The sequence below is a fragment of the Oncorhynchus tshawytscha genome, linkage group LG15 (genome assembly GCF_018296145.1).
Source record: "Oncorhynchus tshawytscha isolate Ot180627B linkage group LG15, Otsh_v2.0, whole genome shotgun sequence".
NCBI classification, from domain to species: Eukaryota; Metazoa; Chordata; class Actinopteri; order Salmoniformes; family Salmonidae; genus Oncorhynchus; species Oncorhynchus tshawytscha.
This window is the reverse complement of record NC_056443.1, coordinates 27,107,051-27,124,783: the sequence shown is the minus strand read 5'-3', so window position 1 is coordinate 27,124,783 and position 17,733 is coordinate 27,107,051. Positions and strand designations below refer to the sequence as shown.

The 17,733-nt window shown below is 40.9% G+C and overlaps 1 protein-coding gene across 1 annotated transcript; it reads left to right on the top strand.

Annotated features, from left to right (window-relative positions):
* Positions 1–441: 441 nt before the first annotated feature.
* On the top strand, positions 442–15,710 carry LOC112214752 (phospholipid scramblase 2). Its single transcript, XM_024373744.2, has 8 exons — positions 442–599; positions 5,686–5,766; positions 7,807–8,165; positions 8,323–8,365; positions 8,491–8,711; positions 11,779–11,940; positions 12,148–12,309; positions 12,466–15,710. Exons 2-8 carry the CDS (start codon positions 5,754–5,756, stop codon positions 12,523–12,525), a joined length of 1,020 nt encoding a protein of 339 aa, XP_024229512.1. The 5' UTR covers positions 442–599; positions 5,686–5,753; the 3' UTR covers positions 12,526–15,710.
* The last annotated feature ends 2,023 nt before the right edge of the window (positions 15,711–17,733 follow it).

Below are 17,733 nucleotides of genomic sequence, written 5' to 3'. Positions count from 1 at the left end.
ACCAGTTGAGGGACATTGAAGTGGATTTTTCTCAGTCATATGTGGTAAAAAGCTTAACACCTTCCCACTTGGTTATGAATGCAGCATTAGCCTATGTTTTCCCCCCCTTTTTCCGCAAACCAGGGCTATGCTAAATTATACTTAAATCATTTTTTTGCCACATTGAATACTCTAAGAATAAGAAGGTATTGAAATCAATTGATACTCTTAAGCTTTTCAAATTTCTTTGAACGTAAAAATCCTGTATGTGTTTATCTGTTTATGATGTTTTGTTACATTTTTTTTAAGGATGTATAGATTTTAATTAAATATTTGCATTTTTCATTAAAAAAAATATGGAATTGCAATAATAGTAATAATACAAAAGTTTAGTACGAAAATGTTCTCGAACGCTACAGAAAGAAATACCACAAAACGTTGCCTCCTTTCAATTATGGGTCTTGTGGCAGCACCTAAAGGGGCGGGGTATCGAAAAGAAGACGAATGTAGCTGATAGCAAACAAGACTGGCAAGCAAGTAGGAATTTTCCTACTATTCTAATTGTCCTCAGTTTTTCGGGCCAAGAACCACCAAACATCGCCTTTTTGGTCATCTGAAAGGTAAGACATTCCTGCCATCTCCCTCCCTTACTTTCACTAATGTAAAGACAACGGACCACAAACGTTAGAAAATTTGTTTGGTGTTCAACATGATTGAAAACATTAGGCTACAACCTTTTCTTCAGTGTTTCTGGAGGTATTGAACAATGGAAAATATAGCCCATTGTACAGTGTTCATATTAGCAATACTAACGATCAACATTTGCAGCAACAATAGCACAAAGTTCCATCGAAAGTAGTGCTGAGCGATTTATCAAAATGTCGGTTAATATTTCAGTTTTAAAAACAACTTATTGACCAACGTCTGTTCAACTACTTGAATCCCATTTAATACTTTTTTTCTGTGAGCTCAATACGCACATTACGCAGTTTGTCTAGCGAAAAATCAGGGGTGGATTCAGTACGTTTTTACATTGTGGAATGTTCAAGGAAACGATACTGTACTGAATAACCAGTTGAACAACGGGGAGGGATTGGGGAACGCTCTTTAATTTTTTAATTTTTTAAATATATATAATCTAATATCTAATCCAAAAAAGGTTTAGTCACATGCATACAAACTATTTACATTGCCAGGAATCCTAAACAAACAAATCATATTCATTACTAATACAAGTTTTCATTGCCTTTGTTTTTCTTTTTAGTTAGTGGTGCCATTGTTTACTCATTTATAAAGTGAAAAGTTAGGTTTTGAATTAGACCATTTGCATTTGTGAATATGAAATTTACCTAGTATTATTAGCAGTTGAATTAAATATGCTATGTCAATTTCTGAAAAATCATATCAAAACTATTGTAGTACAACCGGTTCTATTTTTTTGTAACAAAATTCTGTATGTCAATCCAAAACATTCTACTATAAATAAAGGCAAAATGGTCTCCTCCTCCATTCCACAGAAATCAGTTATTCAGCTTGAATCTTTCCAAAACATGTTTCACATGATAAATTATATGTAACATTAAATTAAACTTCCTTTACTTTGTTACTGATACAATATTTGTTAGCAATTTTCCATGCTTTCCCGCATTGTATATCACCAAGATATTTGACCAAAAGAATCTTGCTGAGGGAATTGTATCACAAACAATATTCCTAATCTGTTTATTACATTTCTTTGATGTTAATATTGCCAATGAATATATTTTAATGTAAATCTATGCTACTTACATCAACCACAGAGGAATTTAAAAGAGATACAGCCCCTTGGGGGAACACTGTCAGCATGGCCACTCCGCTTTTATGCTCGTCACTCATTGCTTCAATCCACACCTTGCCACTTCCACCGAACGGGAGCAAATATACCTCAAGTCTGTTCAAGAACCGTTTTGGGGAAACAACGTGTCGGTCAGTACAAACTTTTCCGCAACGTAGCAGACGTTCTAGTGAACTGAACACACCTCAGACCAAGCCGGAACTGTGCAATCTAGTAGTAGCGAGTTGTAGTTTCCAACAGGCCAATATTCGTATCTATATAGTTTAGCACAGCAAACGTGGTAATTTAAACCTCTTAAATGTCAAGTCCCCATATTTTTTTATTATTTGTGTTCATTCAATTCAGTCTGGGCTGAGAACGGTAGCCCCCATCCGCAAAAGCATGGTTGGCTATTGATTTGTGCCTTCAAATCTTTGGTATGACTTACTACCATTATATGGGCAAATGACTTTATAAGGCCAGGCCAAGCCGATGACCTCATTTCAAGATTGGTGCTACCTACATTCTGTTTACCGTTGTGACGCACAAACAAAATAAACATGGAATATGTTGATATACACTGAAAGCCGGGACTCCACCGATCATGAGTATATCTTATTTGTCTGCCTGTGACCGACCATTATTGATAATCAGCCCCCGGAGTCCAAATGTTTATTTTACACCGTTTTCAGCTAACATTTTACAAGGTAAGCTTAGATCCAGTCGGTCTTTGCGCTATAGCTACATGGGGGCGTTAAATATGAACAAATCTAGCCTATTGCCAATGATATCTGATGCATGACTTAATGGCAGCATAGATTGTCTTTGTGCATCAAAAATATGATGTTGCCTGCTTACGCTCTATATCCCCTGTCTGCCCATCTGGACAAGAGGAATACCTATGTAATAGAGGCGACCGATTTAATTAGGGCCATTTCAAGTTTTCATAACAATCGGTAATCGGCATTTTTGGACACCGATTACACTGCACTCCACGAGGAGACTGCGTGGCAGGTTGTCTACCTGTTATGCGAGTGCAGCAAGGAGCCAAGGTAAGGTGCTGCTAGCATTAAACGTATCTTATAAAAAAACAATCAATTTTAACAATCACTAACAACACATGGTTGATGATATTACTAGTTTATCTAGCTTGTCCTGCGTTGCATATAATCAATGCGGTGCCTGTTCATTTATCATTGAATCACAGCCTACTTCGCCAAACAGGTGATTTAACAAGCGCATTCGCGAAAAAAAGCACTGTCGTTGCACCAATGTGTACCTCACCATAAACATCAATGCCTTTCTTAAAATCAATACACAGTTATATATTTTTAAACCTGCATATTTAGTTAATATTGCCTGCTAACATGAATGTCTTTTAACTAGGGAAATTGCGTCACTTCTCTTGAGTTCTGTGCAAGTAGAGCCAGGGTATATGCAGCAGTTTGGGCCGCCTGGCTTGTTGCGAACTAATTTGCCAGAATTATGACATAACTTTGAAGGTTGTGCAATATTTAGACTTAGGGATGCCACCTGTTAGATAAAATACGGTTCCGTATTTCACTGAAAGAATAAATGTTGTTTGAAATTTGTTTGAAATTATAGTTTCCGGATTTGACCATATTAATGACCTAAGGCTCGTATTTCTGTGTTATTATAATTAAGTCTATGATTTGATAGAGCAGTCTGACTGAGCCGTGGTAGGCAGCAGCAGGCTCGTAAGCATACATTCAAACAGCACTATCAACTCCCGAGATTAGGCTGGCAATACTAAAGTACCTATTAGAACATCCAATAGTCAAAGGTATATGAAATACAAATGGTATAGAGAGAAATAGTCCTATAATAACTACAACTTAAAACGTCTTACCTGGGAATATTGAAGACTCATGTTAAAAGGAACCACCAGCTTTCATATGTTCTGAGCAAGGAACTTAAGCGTTAGCTTTATTACATGGCACATATTGCACTTTTACTTTTTTCTCCAACACTTTGTTTTTGCATTATTTAAACCAGGGATTGCAAATATGTAATAGCACTGGGATCGTCTAATTTACAGACATATGCCACTTTGGAGAGGTTTTGGGAGACTTGGAAATGTCCCGTGACCTCACCTGACACCACTTACTAAAACATCTGCCCATTTCTAGTTGTTAGGTCTATCAATCCCATTTTTTTCTGATATTGTTCACATGTTGTGGAAGCCATCTGATGCGTTTCCAGCGCTAGTCATCAATAATTCACTTATAGCTTGTCAATGAAAGATGACTTTCAAAATAACAAGTAAATGTTAGTGTGTGTTCTGAATTGTATATCCTATCTTCTGATCATTTCCTCATCTCCCAGATGTCGCCTTTCCAAATCTACCACGTTTTTGCATTCAGAAAGTATCCAGACCTCTTCGCTTTTTTCACATTTTATGTTAAAGCCTTACTCTAAAATTGATTAAATTACATTTTTTCCCCTCAATCTACAAACAATACCCCATAATGATAAAGTGAAAACAGTATTCAGACCCTTTGCTATGAGACTCAATTGAGCTCCGGTGCGTCCTGTTTCCATTGATCATCCTTGAAGTTTCTACAACTTGATTGGAGTCCACCTGTGGTAAATTTAATTGATTGGACATGATTTGGAAAGGCGCACACCTGTCTATATAAGGTCCCACAGTTGACAGTGCATGTCAGAGCAAAAATCAAGCCATGAGGTTGACAGAATTGTCCGTAGAGCTCTGAGACAGGATTAGGTCGAGGCACAGATTTGGGGAAGGCTACCCAAGAACAGTGGCCTCCATTCTTAAATGGAAGAAGTTTGGAACCACCAAGACTCTCTTCCTACAGCTGGCCGAACTGAGCAATCGGGGGAGAAGGGCCTTTGTCAGGGAGGTGACCAAGAACCCGATGGGCATTCTGCCACAGCTCTAGAGTTTCTCTGGGGAGATGTGAGAACCTTCCAGAAGGACAACCATCTCTGCAGCACTCCACCAATCAAGCCTTTATGATAGTTGCCCACGGGAGCCACTCCTCTGTAAAATATACATGACAGCCCGCTTGGAGTTTGCCAAATAGCACCTAAAGGACACTGACCTGAGAAACAAGATTCTCTGGTCTGATGAAATCAAGATTGAACTCTGGCCTGAATGCCAAGTGTCACATCATGAGGAAATCTGGCACCATACCTACGGTGAAGCAGGGTGATGGCAGTATCATGCTGTGGGGATGTTTTTTCAGCGGCAGGGACTGGGAGTTTAGTCAGGATCGAGGGGAAAGATGAATGGAGTGGAGTACAGATCCTTAATGAAAACCTGTTCCAGACAGTTCACATTCAAACAGGACAACGACCCCAAGCACACAGCCAAGAGAACGCAGGAGTGGCTTCGGGACAAAGCTCTGTGTCCTTGAGTGGCCCAGACTTGAACCCGATCGAAAATGCACAGTAGAAAATGGTTGATCTCTGACTCATCACACCTATCCTCCAGTGGAGGCTTGATGGGAGGAGCAATAGGTGGACCGGCTCATTCCAATGGCTGGAATGGAATAAATGGAACATAGTCAAATGTGGTTTCCATGTTTGATACCATTCCAGCCATTACAATGAGTCTGTCCTCTTATTGCTCCTCCCACCAGCATCTGCTGATATCCCCTATACACCTTGAAGCCTCAAAGAAAGACTTAGTGTGTGTGTGTACTGTGTATCATCAACCATGTTGCCCAACCACATTCTTTTTGAACATAGAGTGGCAAATTCACTTATGTATGTTTAGGATTTTATGTTCGAGAATATTAGAGGACATTTTTTAATAGCGGCCTTGTTGTGAATAGATTGTCTAGAACGGTGGACATGTTTAGTGTCATTCACTCCCCCCCCCCCCCCATGTTCTCTTTGTCTCATAGCGATCCCGGTAGTGGACAACAGAGGAAGTCTGCCTGCTTTCCCCTTTGCGTCCAGTAACTAAGTCATCATGTCAGCCCCAGGTAATGTTTTCTTCTCTACGTCTCTGTTGCTTTAGATATTATACTGGGTTGTTGCGATGTCCTCATAAATTGCGTCTTTGCATATCTTTTTGCATGTGTCCATATTGTTAATGTGATTCTGTTTGCCACCACTAACTCGTGAGTGTGACTTTTGTTTGGTTGTCTCCTGAATAAATGGATAACTTCACCTACTCCACATTCCTCGAGCCCGCCACTGAAACCTTATCCTCCCCAAAAGTGTTCAAATAGAGGATGTTTGAAATGGGTCACACTTTCAAAGAATCCCCCCCCCCCCACACACACACATGTCTTTAATAAATTAAAATGTTGATACATTTTAAATACGTAATGACTAATGTTCTTTGCATGCCCCAAAAATATTCCCATTTTGTATTTTTCCATTCGGTTGTTTACAAAAGGAAAACGTGCTAACATCTATGCTATGGACCTTCCCATTCTTGTTGTAGGTGTCTGTAATCTGGGGGAAATTTCTCAGTAAAAAGCTAGTTAACTTGGTCTGTTTTCTTTCCTTGGAGGTAGTGATTGGTATACTATTCAGTGGGTTGCTCTGCTCACATCGCATTAAAAAAAGGCCAATTCAATGTAAAATGACACCTGCACTGTGATTCATACAACCCCCAAATGATGTCTTCCTATAAAGGGAGATATTTGTCACAGGCACTACTTTTTAAGAGCGCTTCTCCTACCAGGTTGCAGCCAGGAAACAAGACACTCCATTACTGTCTGACTGGCTGCGTTCTTCCATTTACCAGTCAAATGACTAGCAAAATACATTAGGGACTCATGTTAGGAGCCTTTGTTTGTCTCTACCCTGACCGTCCCTCAATAACTTGTTTAACCACTGTTGAGTCAGGGTACTGGCCTGCTAACAGACATACATTTTTGGCCTGGGAACTGAGGTTACGCTTGTCTGTAATAGTCTGCTTTAAACATGGCCAGTCAGATTTCAATTAGATTTTTACATCTCCTAATGCTCTAATGACAGTATAGTGTATATGAACCTTGAGGTAATACAAAAGTTGTGTTGAGAGAGGAATATAAAAACAAATACACCTCCTTCCACTGTGTGTCTGGGTGGGTGTGGGCAGCAGTTCACACCAACCCATAAACACATGGATTTTGGTTCACTGAGGTGTCAACACAGACGTGGTGTGTATTTATGAAACCACTGATGGGCTGGAAGTGTTCTCGTAACTGTCAAACATGTCTTCTAGATATTATAAACAAACTACTTTAGTACATTAGTTATACACCTTAACAAGCAACTGTTTTTCTTAACTTTACAAACCATTAACCGGTTTTATCTGACCGACATGGTGGCTGAAAGCTTGCTCCGACAGGACTGTTTTTGATGGTGTTTTTAACACACTTTTTGCATGGGTTATATTTATGATTACAGTTTTACTTCCCACCATTGCAGTCAGACAGATTTGAATGTGTTATATTCCTGTAGCGATACTGAATGTCTTGTCTGTATAGCAGTCCAGCCACTGCCTGATGAGAATAGTAAGCAGTGCTAGAGATGCTTTTACTGGAATTAGATTCTGCGCAGGAGGAGAGCAGGCCTACTGCCGATTCTTGGCAACAAATCCCTAATTTTCCTGTTGCACCATAGTGCAATACCCCCCAGGATTTGTATAATGTTATTTCAAAGTATTCGAGATAAGAATTTGAAACCAGAGCTTGGCGTATAAAAGGCTGACTATGTTGATGTGAACTGTGTGTGATGATTATTGGGATAATCATGTGGTGACTGAGTTTGCTGGATACAATACTTTTGTTCCTTGCAGTTTCCATTGAAACGGCTGTGGTGTTGGGAATCCATTTTGTGTCTAACAATACGGCCCACTTTTGTTAAGCAAAATAGTAATTTTATTTTATGTAGAATCTCCAATACACTTCATGAGCCACCAGTTCTCACACCCCACATACTTGCGTCTATAACTCCACATTCATGTTTAGCTTTTTATTTATATGAATATATTGTCAACATTAAAATATTTGTATTTCCTCCTATAGGTTACCCATCCCCTCACCAAGGTCCTGGAAGTTACTCCATGGCCCCTTACCCTGTTCCTCAGGTGGGGTATGGTGACCCTAACCAAGCTCCACCACCGGTTGGCTTCCATATGGGCTACAACCACCAACAACCCCAGCCAGGCCACCCAGTTATGTACCAGCCTGGACCAGTAGGCCAGGGCCCAGGTCCTATGCCCATGCCTGAATATGGTGCACCTCAGATGGGTCCTAGCCCAGGCTATGGTGGTCCCGGGCCTGAATACGGTGCTCCTAACTCAGGGCCTCATGCAGCCATCTCCCCAGCCCCTGCAGGAGTTGTGCCAGTCGGCGTTCCACCTGGTCTGGAGTACCTAACACAGGTAGGTTAGGCTGGGGACGAGTGACATAACAGGTTGTCAAATCCACTGATTTCACCAACATCATCTGTTGTCAGTGTAAATGCTGGTGTTTGTTTTCTTCCATTCCTACTCTTTCCATATCTATCGCTCTCTCTCTTCTGTGTTTTCCATGTTTCAGATTGACCAGATCCTTATACACCAAAAAGTGGAGTTGCTGGAAGGTGAGCTTGCTAGTCTTCTCTTAGTATAGAGAGATCAGGACGAAAGGTGATAAACTGTGGTCATTTTAAACTTGCCCTTCTCACCATCCCCCTCCCCTCTTCTCCCTCTGTTTTCCTCTCCTCAGCGTTTATCGGCTTTGAGACCAACAACCAGTACGAGATCAAGAACAGCCTGGGTCAGAAGATCTACAAGGCCAAAGAGAAGAACGACTGCTGCACGCGCAACTGCTGCGGCGCCCTGCGCAGCTTCGACATGAAGATCAAGGACAACATGGACCGTGAGGTCATCCGCCTCATACGACCCTTCCGCTGTGCCTCTTGCTGGTGCCCCTGCTGTCTGCAGGAGGTATGTTGGCGTGCTGAACACTGACACATTTCATTACTTTGACTATAAACAGGACCCCAACCATGAGAGAGAGAGGAAAAAAAATAAATATATATATATATATATATACACAGTGAGGGGGAAAAAGTATTTGATCCCTTGCTGATTTTGTACGTTTGCCCACTGACAAAGAAATGATCAGTCTATAATTTTAATGGTAGGTTTATTTGAACAATGTGAGACAGAATAACAACAAAAGAATCCAGAAAAACGCATGTCAAAAATGTTATAAATTGATTTGCATTTTAATTAGGGAAATAAGTATTTGACCCCTCTGCAAAACATGACTTAGTACTTGGTGGCAAAACCCTTGTTGGCATTCAGAGGTCAGACTTTTCTTGTAGTTGGCCACCAGGTTTGCACACATCTCAGGAGGGATTTTGTCCCACTCCTTTTTGCAGATCTTCTCCAAGTCATTAAGGTTTCGAGGCTGACGTTTGGCAACTCGAACCTTCAGCTCCCTCCATAGATTTATGGGATTAAGGTCTGGAGACTGGCTAGGCCACTCCAGGACCTTAATGTGCTTCTTCTTGAGCCACTCCTTTTATGCCTTGGCCGTGTGTTGGGTCATTGTCATGCTGGAATACCCATCCACGACCCATTATCAATGTCCTGGCTGAGGGAAGGTTCTCACCCAAGATTTGACGGTACATGGCCCTGCCCATCGTCCCTTTGATACGGTGAAGATGTCCTGTTCCCTTAGCAGAAAAACACCCCCAAAGCATAATGTTTCCACCTCCATGTTTGATGGTGTTCTTGGGGTCATAGGCAGCATTCCTCCTCCTCCAAACACGGCGAGTTGAGTTGATGCCAAAGAGCTCCATTTGTCTCATTTGACCACAACACTTTCACCCAGTTGTCCTCTGAATCATTCTTATGTACATTGGCAAACTTCAGACGGGCATGTATATGTGCTTTCTTGAGCCGGGGGACCTTGCGGGCGCTGCAGGATTTCAGTCCTTCACGGCGTAGCGTGTTACCAATTGTTTTCTTGGTGACTATGGTCCCAGCTGCCTTGAGATCATTGACAAGATCCTCCCGTGTAGTTCTGGGCTGATTCCTCACCGTTCTCATGATCATTGCAACTCCACGAGGTGAGATCTTGCATGGAGCCCCAGGCCGAGGGAGATTGACAGTTCTTTTGTGTTTCTTCCATTTGCGAATAATCTCACCAACAGTTGTCACCTTCTCACCAAGCTGCTTGGCGATGGTCTTGTAGCCCATTCCAGCCTTGTGTAGGTCTACAATCTTGTCCCTGATATCCTTGGAGAGCTTTTTGGTCTACAAAATCAGCAGGGGATCAAATACTTTTATATATATATATATATATATATACATGCATACACAAAAAAAAAATCATTATGTTGAGTCTTAACCTCTAGCGACGAGCAATCCCGTATCCGGGAGCGTAATCATAGCCTCAAGCGCATTACCATAACGCAACGTTTCCTATTCATGAAAATCGCAAATGAAATGAAATAAATATATTCAAACTCAAGCTTAGCCTTTTGTTAACAACACTGTCATCTCAGATTTTCAAAATATGCTTTTCAACCAAAGCTACACAAGCATTTGTGTAAGAGTATTGATAGCCTAGCATAGCATTAAGCCTAGCATTCAGCAGGCAACATTTTCACAAAAACAAGAAAAGCATTCAAATAAAATCATTTACCTTTGAAGAACTTCAGATGATTTCAATGACGAGACTCTCAGTTAGATAGCAAATGTTCAGTTTTTCCCAAAAATATTATTTGTGTTGGCGAAATAGCTCCGTTTTGTTCATCATGTTTGGCTAAGAAAAAGACCGGAAAATTCAGTCACTACAACACCAAACTTTTTTCCAAATTAGCTCCATAATATCGACAAACATGGCAAACGTTGTTTAGAATCAATCCTCAAGGTGTTTTTCACATATCTATTTGATAATATATCAGTCGTGACAGTTGGTTTCTCATCAGAAGCAAACGGAAAAATACTGCAGCTAGAGAATACGCAATAATTGTAACGGTGGACACCAAGCGACCACCTGGTAGATGTAGTCTCTTATGGTCAATCTTCCAATGATATGCCTACAAATACGTCACAATGCTGTCGACACCTTGGGGAAGCGACAGAAAGCCTAAGCTCATTCGTGGCCCATTCACAGCCATATAAGGAGTCATTGGCATGAGGCGGTTTCAAAAAATGCTGCACTTCCTGATTGGATTTTTATCTGGGTTTCGCCTGTAACATCAGTTCCGTGGCACTCACAGACAATATCTTTGCAGTTTTGGAAACGTCAGTGTTTTCTTTCCAAAGCTGTCAATTATATGCATAGTCGAGCATCTTTACATGACAAAATATCTTGTTTAAAACGGGAACATTTTTCATCCAAAAATTAAAATAGCGCCCCCTATATCCAAGAAGTTAATATATCGGTTTATTTACCTTCAGGTTAGCATTGTACATGCAACTTTGCTAAAAAATAAAAGTGGTAATAAAAGCATGCAAACTATTGGACTGGAAGCCATTTTGGATTGTCCTAATGTCTCCCCAGTCTCTGTGCTTTGTAAAGACTCATGAATGACACTGAATGGTCATTTGTCAGTCCAAACCCTCTGACTGTCTTGATCTGGTGCCATCACTTCATCTTTTAAGCTCTCTGTTGAATCCCATTGCTGGCACGCTAACTACAGTACATTCCCATGAGATGTCAACGTCCCTTCTGACTGCAATTTCACACTTTAATTCAGCATCTATGGAGACTGTTACCATGTGAAGCATGGTACCTTTTGTCTTTGCAATGGTTGCTAAGCCAATAGAATACACCAATGCACTTCTCAAATCAGTGCCATATTTCATGTCGACGCAAGTTTGCAGTAACCAAAGCACCTGCTATTTCAAGCCACAATGTAAGGACCGAAGCCTGATATTTATTTTATATATGTATATGTGTATGTATGTATGTATGTATGTATGTATGTATGTATGTGTGTGTATTTTTAAGCACGTTCAAATATCTTTAGTTTTCGATGCGTGTGTCCCTCAGCTCGAGGTCCAAGCCCCGCCTGGCACTACCATAGGCTATGTGTCCCAGGACTGGAACCCCTGTGTGCCCAAGTTCTCCATCAAGGGTGCCAACAAGGAGACCGTGATGAAGCTGGAGGGACCCTGCTTTGCCTGCAACTGCTGCGGGGATGTCAACTTTGAGGTGAGGGGTCATAAACCCGGGGGTTAAACCACTTCATGTCATCCAATGGAGGCACTTGGGAGTTAAGCTTCCATCGGTTTGACTATTTTTCTCCACCAACTATAAATCCACCTTGACATCTCTTGTACGCCAGAAAAGATTGTTGCTTATCAGGCAAGGTGGAAAAATTTGTATTGTATTAAAGTCTACACCCATCTAATCCTTTAGCTGACGGGGAAAGATGGAGGCAAGCCCATCGGCCGCATCAGTAAGCAGTGGAGTGGCCTGCTAAAGGAGGTCTTCACTGACACAGACAACTTTGGCATCCAGTTCCCCCTGGACATGGACGTCAAGATGAAGGCCGTGCTCATGGGCGCCTGCTTCCTCATTGTGAGTCCACCTGTTTAAATAAAGATATATTCGATTCAAATGTAGAGTTTTCTAATCACAGAACTTGATGAGTAAGGCCTATCACTGAGCTAATAAGATGTGCAGTTGTTGGAGGAAATTTCGTTGACATTTTCTTTCCTCTATTTCGCTTCATAGGATTTCATGTTCTTCGAGAAGGTTGGCGACATGAACCAGCGCAACACAGTCTTCTCGTGAAAAAGGAAAAAGGGGGGAAAGACCGAGCGCTTGATTCAATGCACTCTGTTTTTCAGTTCCTGTTCGGAACCCACTTTTTTTTCAGATTCCGGATGAAACGCCTTCCTTATTCCAAAGCTGCCATTCCATGCCAGTCCCAGAACTCTTTGCGTGAAACAGCATGAGACCTTATCTGACGATGAGCTTTCCTTTGCGTCAAAATTGCCTTTCTGGACTGTTTCTATCCGTCCAAATGTAAGAATCAGGAAGTTTTTTTTTTTTCTTTCTCTTTGTTATCTGTATGTGTGGGTTTCAGTACAGTATAGATGGAAAAGTACCAGTTTTATATCAGCCTAAATTGACATGCTTAAGACCACAGCAACCACCTGAATACCATAATGTTTAAGTAGAAATATTACTCTACATTTTGCGATTTCTGTTTTGCATTGATTTATTTAGCATCAACATGTCATTCATAAACCAAATGTATATGTTAATACATGTCCATCTTTCTAAACTTGAACCAGCCATCAAATGTATTACTGTAGTGATCTAGGTAATTTCATGATTTAGTCTAGTACTTCTAAACAGATTGTAGAATTTGCATGTACAATACTATAGTAACTATACCAGCTATGGTGTTATTAGCTCCTGTATCATATTTTGTAAGACGATCATGCAGGTAACCATACAAAGTATACTTATGCGCTATGGTGAAAACTAGTCGTTTGAAAGACTGGGACACTACCAGTAGTGGGAGAAGGCTCATTTTGACTAGGAATGCTTGTGCTAAATGTGTAGGAAAATGAGATAGTTACAGATATGTTTATGTATTCTAAAGTGCTCTTTCTCTAGCCTTGTCTCATACAGTATGTGTAACTATGTTGTCATGCCACACAGAAGAGTTGGCTATAGCACATGCAGTAGGGGTCAACGAGGCTACTCTTTCCCTGCCTCTTTTCTCTTGGCTTGTCTCTCTGACTTTGTGCATTGTTTGCGGTGTGCATGGTCTTTTCTGTTGCTATGGAGACTGTCACTCCTTTTTCGTCTCTAGAGATGAAGTCTGTGCCAGTAGAAACTGAAAGGAAGAGGGTGTGGTGAGAGGGGGAAACCGGAAAAAGAGATGTGGGTAGTTAGAAGGAAATAGTGGGTGGGAGAGAACATTACTGAACATTGAGGTCAGGCGGTTAGCCTCTTGACAGCCTGGAAAATAAGAGTCAGGGAAACACTTTACTTTCCTGTGTAACCATGCTATTATATTAGTGAGATGATGCCTTACCAATTGTGTTGGGAAGTATACTGTACTCACCCGGCATAGATCCTTAATGGTTGTTTAACAGATTTGAATGTCTGTTTCAATGTCCACTTGCATACTACTTAGAATGCATGGCCAATACATTAATTCATTATAAGTAGTATGGACATTGGCACGTTACCATGTGATTGGGAGGAGTATATTAACAGATCAGTGGAACTGTGGCGCAAATGTTGCGAAGAGCAGTCGTCCTTGGAACAAAGCATTGGAACAAAGCGTTAAGTCTTTAACCTTTATTTCACTTATTGGTGTGTCTCAAGTTACCATAGAGATAGATAGAGGACTCTTGTGCCCCAAAGCCTGTTTTAGCATGGGCAGTGCCATTGACTTTCACCAGTTGCAGTAGTTAACGGGGTGGGACTTCCTATGGGTTAAGGAAGGATCACATAATTCCATCTGGGTCATCAGGAGGGATCAGCCAGTTAATTATACTCGTGAGAAAACATTCCACAGCTGCAGGTGACAGTAAATTGCAAATATTTGCTTTATACCTGTTTAAAAACACATTCCAGGTTGCAGTACCCTTTCAGTTTGTTTACCAACTCATAGGAGTAGACAAAGACATTTGACTGCTTTAAAGAGTGACTGCCTTTTAAGAAGCAAGGAATACCTTTGAAAACAGCATCCATATGAGTAAGTTATTCTAGTGCCAAAATTGACTACAAAGTGTAAATAGGATTATTTTGGTCATAAAGTCAGTCTCGTCTAAAACTGAGTTTGGAACAACGGGTAAATTAATTTTGGGATTTGATGATGTCCATTTGCCCACTAACATGGGGTGAACAGCTTCATTGATTGCTCTGTATCCAATAAGCATAGACAGTGAGACAGACCTGTCCAGCAGCTCTGACTTAAAGTAAGACGACACGTCGCATATTTTACTTGCGAAATACTGAATACTTTCGGTCAGGAAACGCACCTCCAAGACTGAAATCACATTTTTCTAATGAGCAACAGAAAAAAAATGTGCTAATCGATGTGTTCAGTAGCTCTTTAATGGAGATGCCCATGCGCTCACAAATGCCAGATTGGGACAGATACAAAGAGTCCTCTATCAGTCTCTATGGTCTAAATGGATATCGTGTCCCTCAATGGGGTGTGGCTGTGGTTCACAAAAGTGCCTTTTCACATCCCAACTATCTTCACTGTCAAAATGTCAATTGTTTCCCTATTGTAATGTACTACTTTGGTCTAAATGGGGAGTAGGGAGCCATTTTGGACAGACAAAGTATCTTTCGATGACTTCTAAAAAGCCACTATCAGGAAGCATTGAAATAGTGTCATATTGCTGTGTTTCAATTTAATATAGGCTATACTTTGTATTATTGTAATTACTGTGCTCTGTATGCGATAGCTTAATGTTCTGTTTGTGTGTAAGCATGACCCCTATCAAGGAAATAGCCAATGGATGTGTTTCTAGTGCATTTTCTACATTTAATGATTGTAAAATGCAATCATTAAAAATGACCTCTGTGATCTCCATCTTGCTAGCTATTATTTTGTATTTTATTCAAGTGGATAGGGTAGTGAAATATGAAGTGATGTAGTTCTATGTCAAATTGGCATTTTACGTACAGATGTGTTGAGGTGAACATTTGAAAATCGTGGGAGGCAACCCGGATGTCTAGAGGCTGCATTGTTTGTGGATAGTGCATTAGGCAAATATGTCAAACATTTAAATTCTTTGGGGCAAGTGGAGATGTTTTGTACCATTTTTTGTTTCTGAACATTTTCCTGGGAAACTTTTCCAAATGTTATGTTTTTTTTAAAGAAAACCAATCTTGTTCTGAGGCAGAAACTAATGCGATTGGGAGATTGCTTGCATAAAAGTAACCAATCTCCACCTGGAGGATTTACAGTATACTGCAACTAATTAAACCTACACCTCAGCCTTTCCTTGTTTTTTTTCGTCCTGTCCTCACCTTCTGGAACCATTAGCAGGAAATATTTTGCTCTCCTTGAAGCCTCTGGTTCTCGTGTTGTTTTTTAGAGAACAGGAGGAAAGGACATGCAATATTTGTCCAACCTCAGTTAATTTCAAAGTTGGGGTGGGATTCAATCCCAACCGAGTAGGAGCTCACTTGACATTTAGAGGTAGTTTCCAGAGTCGACATCTACAGCATTAAACCTTGAATGCCATCTCAGCATTGTTGACAGCGCGTAGACAGTATTTGTCAACAAAAGCCTGGCTCCGGTGTTTGACCTTTCATCAAGGAAGTTGTGTGTTCTGCTTCTGACCAGGAAGAAATGTGTGAAGGAATAAGTGGCACAGATATAAGGAGCTTGCCTCTGAATCCTGATGTGGGTTAGATCCCAGGCTCAGCACTTGAGTGTGGTTGTGTTGACTTTGCAGGGGTTGGAAGACTAATAGGGGTTCCCCGATAACCACTGCTCATTACTGTTTTGGAATTGCATGGGGGAAACCCCAGGATTTAACCACCCCTACTTGTTGCACCCTTCAGCCATCTTTGTAGCCATGGCTCACTGACCAGGAGTCCATGTTGTCCACATAACCTTGCTCCAGTGCCGGGTTCGAACGAACAACCCCATGCTTATGGGTCGAGATCCTTACACCAGAGCCAACAGACTCCTTCACACATCTTACACTTTTCTTTGTAAATTTGACAATTGCAGTAGTCTATAAAGGACAAGGATCAAACCCATAACCTCTTGGATGGAAGGCAGGGAGCTACAGACTCCTTAACATTTTTGATTTGACATTTCTATGTTTGACATCAACAGTTGCAGAAGAGATAAGATTGAACCAATAACCTTTTTAGGTTACAAGGGAGGGACCAAACCCCAGAGCTACTGCCTCCACATAAATTGTACTCATTTTCATGTGAGACCTCAACAGTTGCAGAAACATTGACTAAAGCGAAAGGTGAGGTGTGAACCCAAAACCTCTTGGTTGAAAGGCAGGGTGACAAGCCATGAGCCAGCCAGTGCCTTCTTCATACAAGTTGCACATCTGTTTGTAGCTTTAAAATTGACACATAGAACTAAATGGATTACTTTAAAGAGTGACTGCCTTTAAGAAGCAAGGAATACCTTTGAAAACAGCATCCATATGAATCAGGTTATTCTAGTGCCAAAACTGACTACAAAGTGTAAATAGAATTATTTTGGTCATAAAGTCAGTCTCGTTTGGAACATCTGTGCATCACAACAGGTAAATGGGTTGGAATTTGATTTGATGTTCATTTGCCCACTAACACGGGGTGAACAGCTGTGGTGATTGCTCTCTATCCAATAGCATAGACAGTGAGACAGACCTGCCCAGCAGCTCCGAATTTCAGACAACACGTTGCATATTTTACTTCCGAAATACTGCACCAAACACCTTAGATGTAAAATTGTGCAAAAACATCAAAAATAATTAGATAGCAACGTAGAATAAAGCAACGGCAAGGTTTAAACCCATAGCCTTTTTTAAGGAAAGGAGCTAGGGAAGGAGACTAGGGGAAATAATGGAATTGGGCCCATGACTTTAAAAAATGTTGGGTGGAGACTGGTGAAAGAGAGAATAAAAGCCTATAAGGCAGGATACATTTTTCCAATTAGTAACACATGTCATTTATTTAACAGGGCTTCATAAACACTGCTCTCCACCCCACCCTCAGTGGCCTAGCTCTCTCTGGCACTCACAAAACCTAGGCCGGGATTCAATCCAATCGCAGGTTATAGACATTGTGGTTTTGAAAGGATAATCTTATTACCAGTAAACACTGCATATGTTGGCTCAGTCGGCAATTGCCTTTAAAGCTAGAGATGTTTTTGTTGTTGTATGGGCTGCATCTCAATCCACCATAAAAGCTGCAATGCCTAGAACTTGACATATTGAATCTCGGCACTAGTGTAAAACTACAGGTCACACTGAACGAAAGATCCCAAACTGCTCTATTTACCACAAA

Coding starts and splice junctions, on each gene's coding strand:
- LOC112214752 (XM_024373744.2), top strand. Junction 8,366..8,490: donor AAAAGTGGAGTTGCTGGAAG/GTGAGCTTGCTA, acceptor TCCTCTCCTCAG/CGTTTATCGGCTTTGAGACC. Junction 11,941..12,147: donor GCGGGGATGTCAACTTTGAG/GTGAGGGGTCAT, acceptor CTAATCCTTTAG/CTGACGGGGAAAGATGGAGG.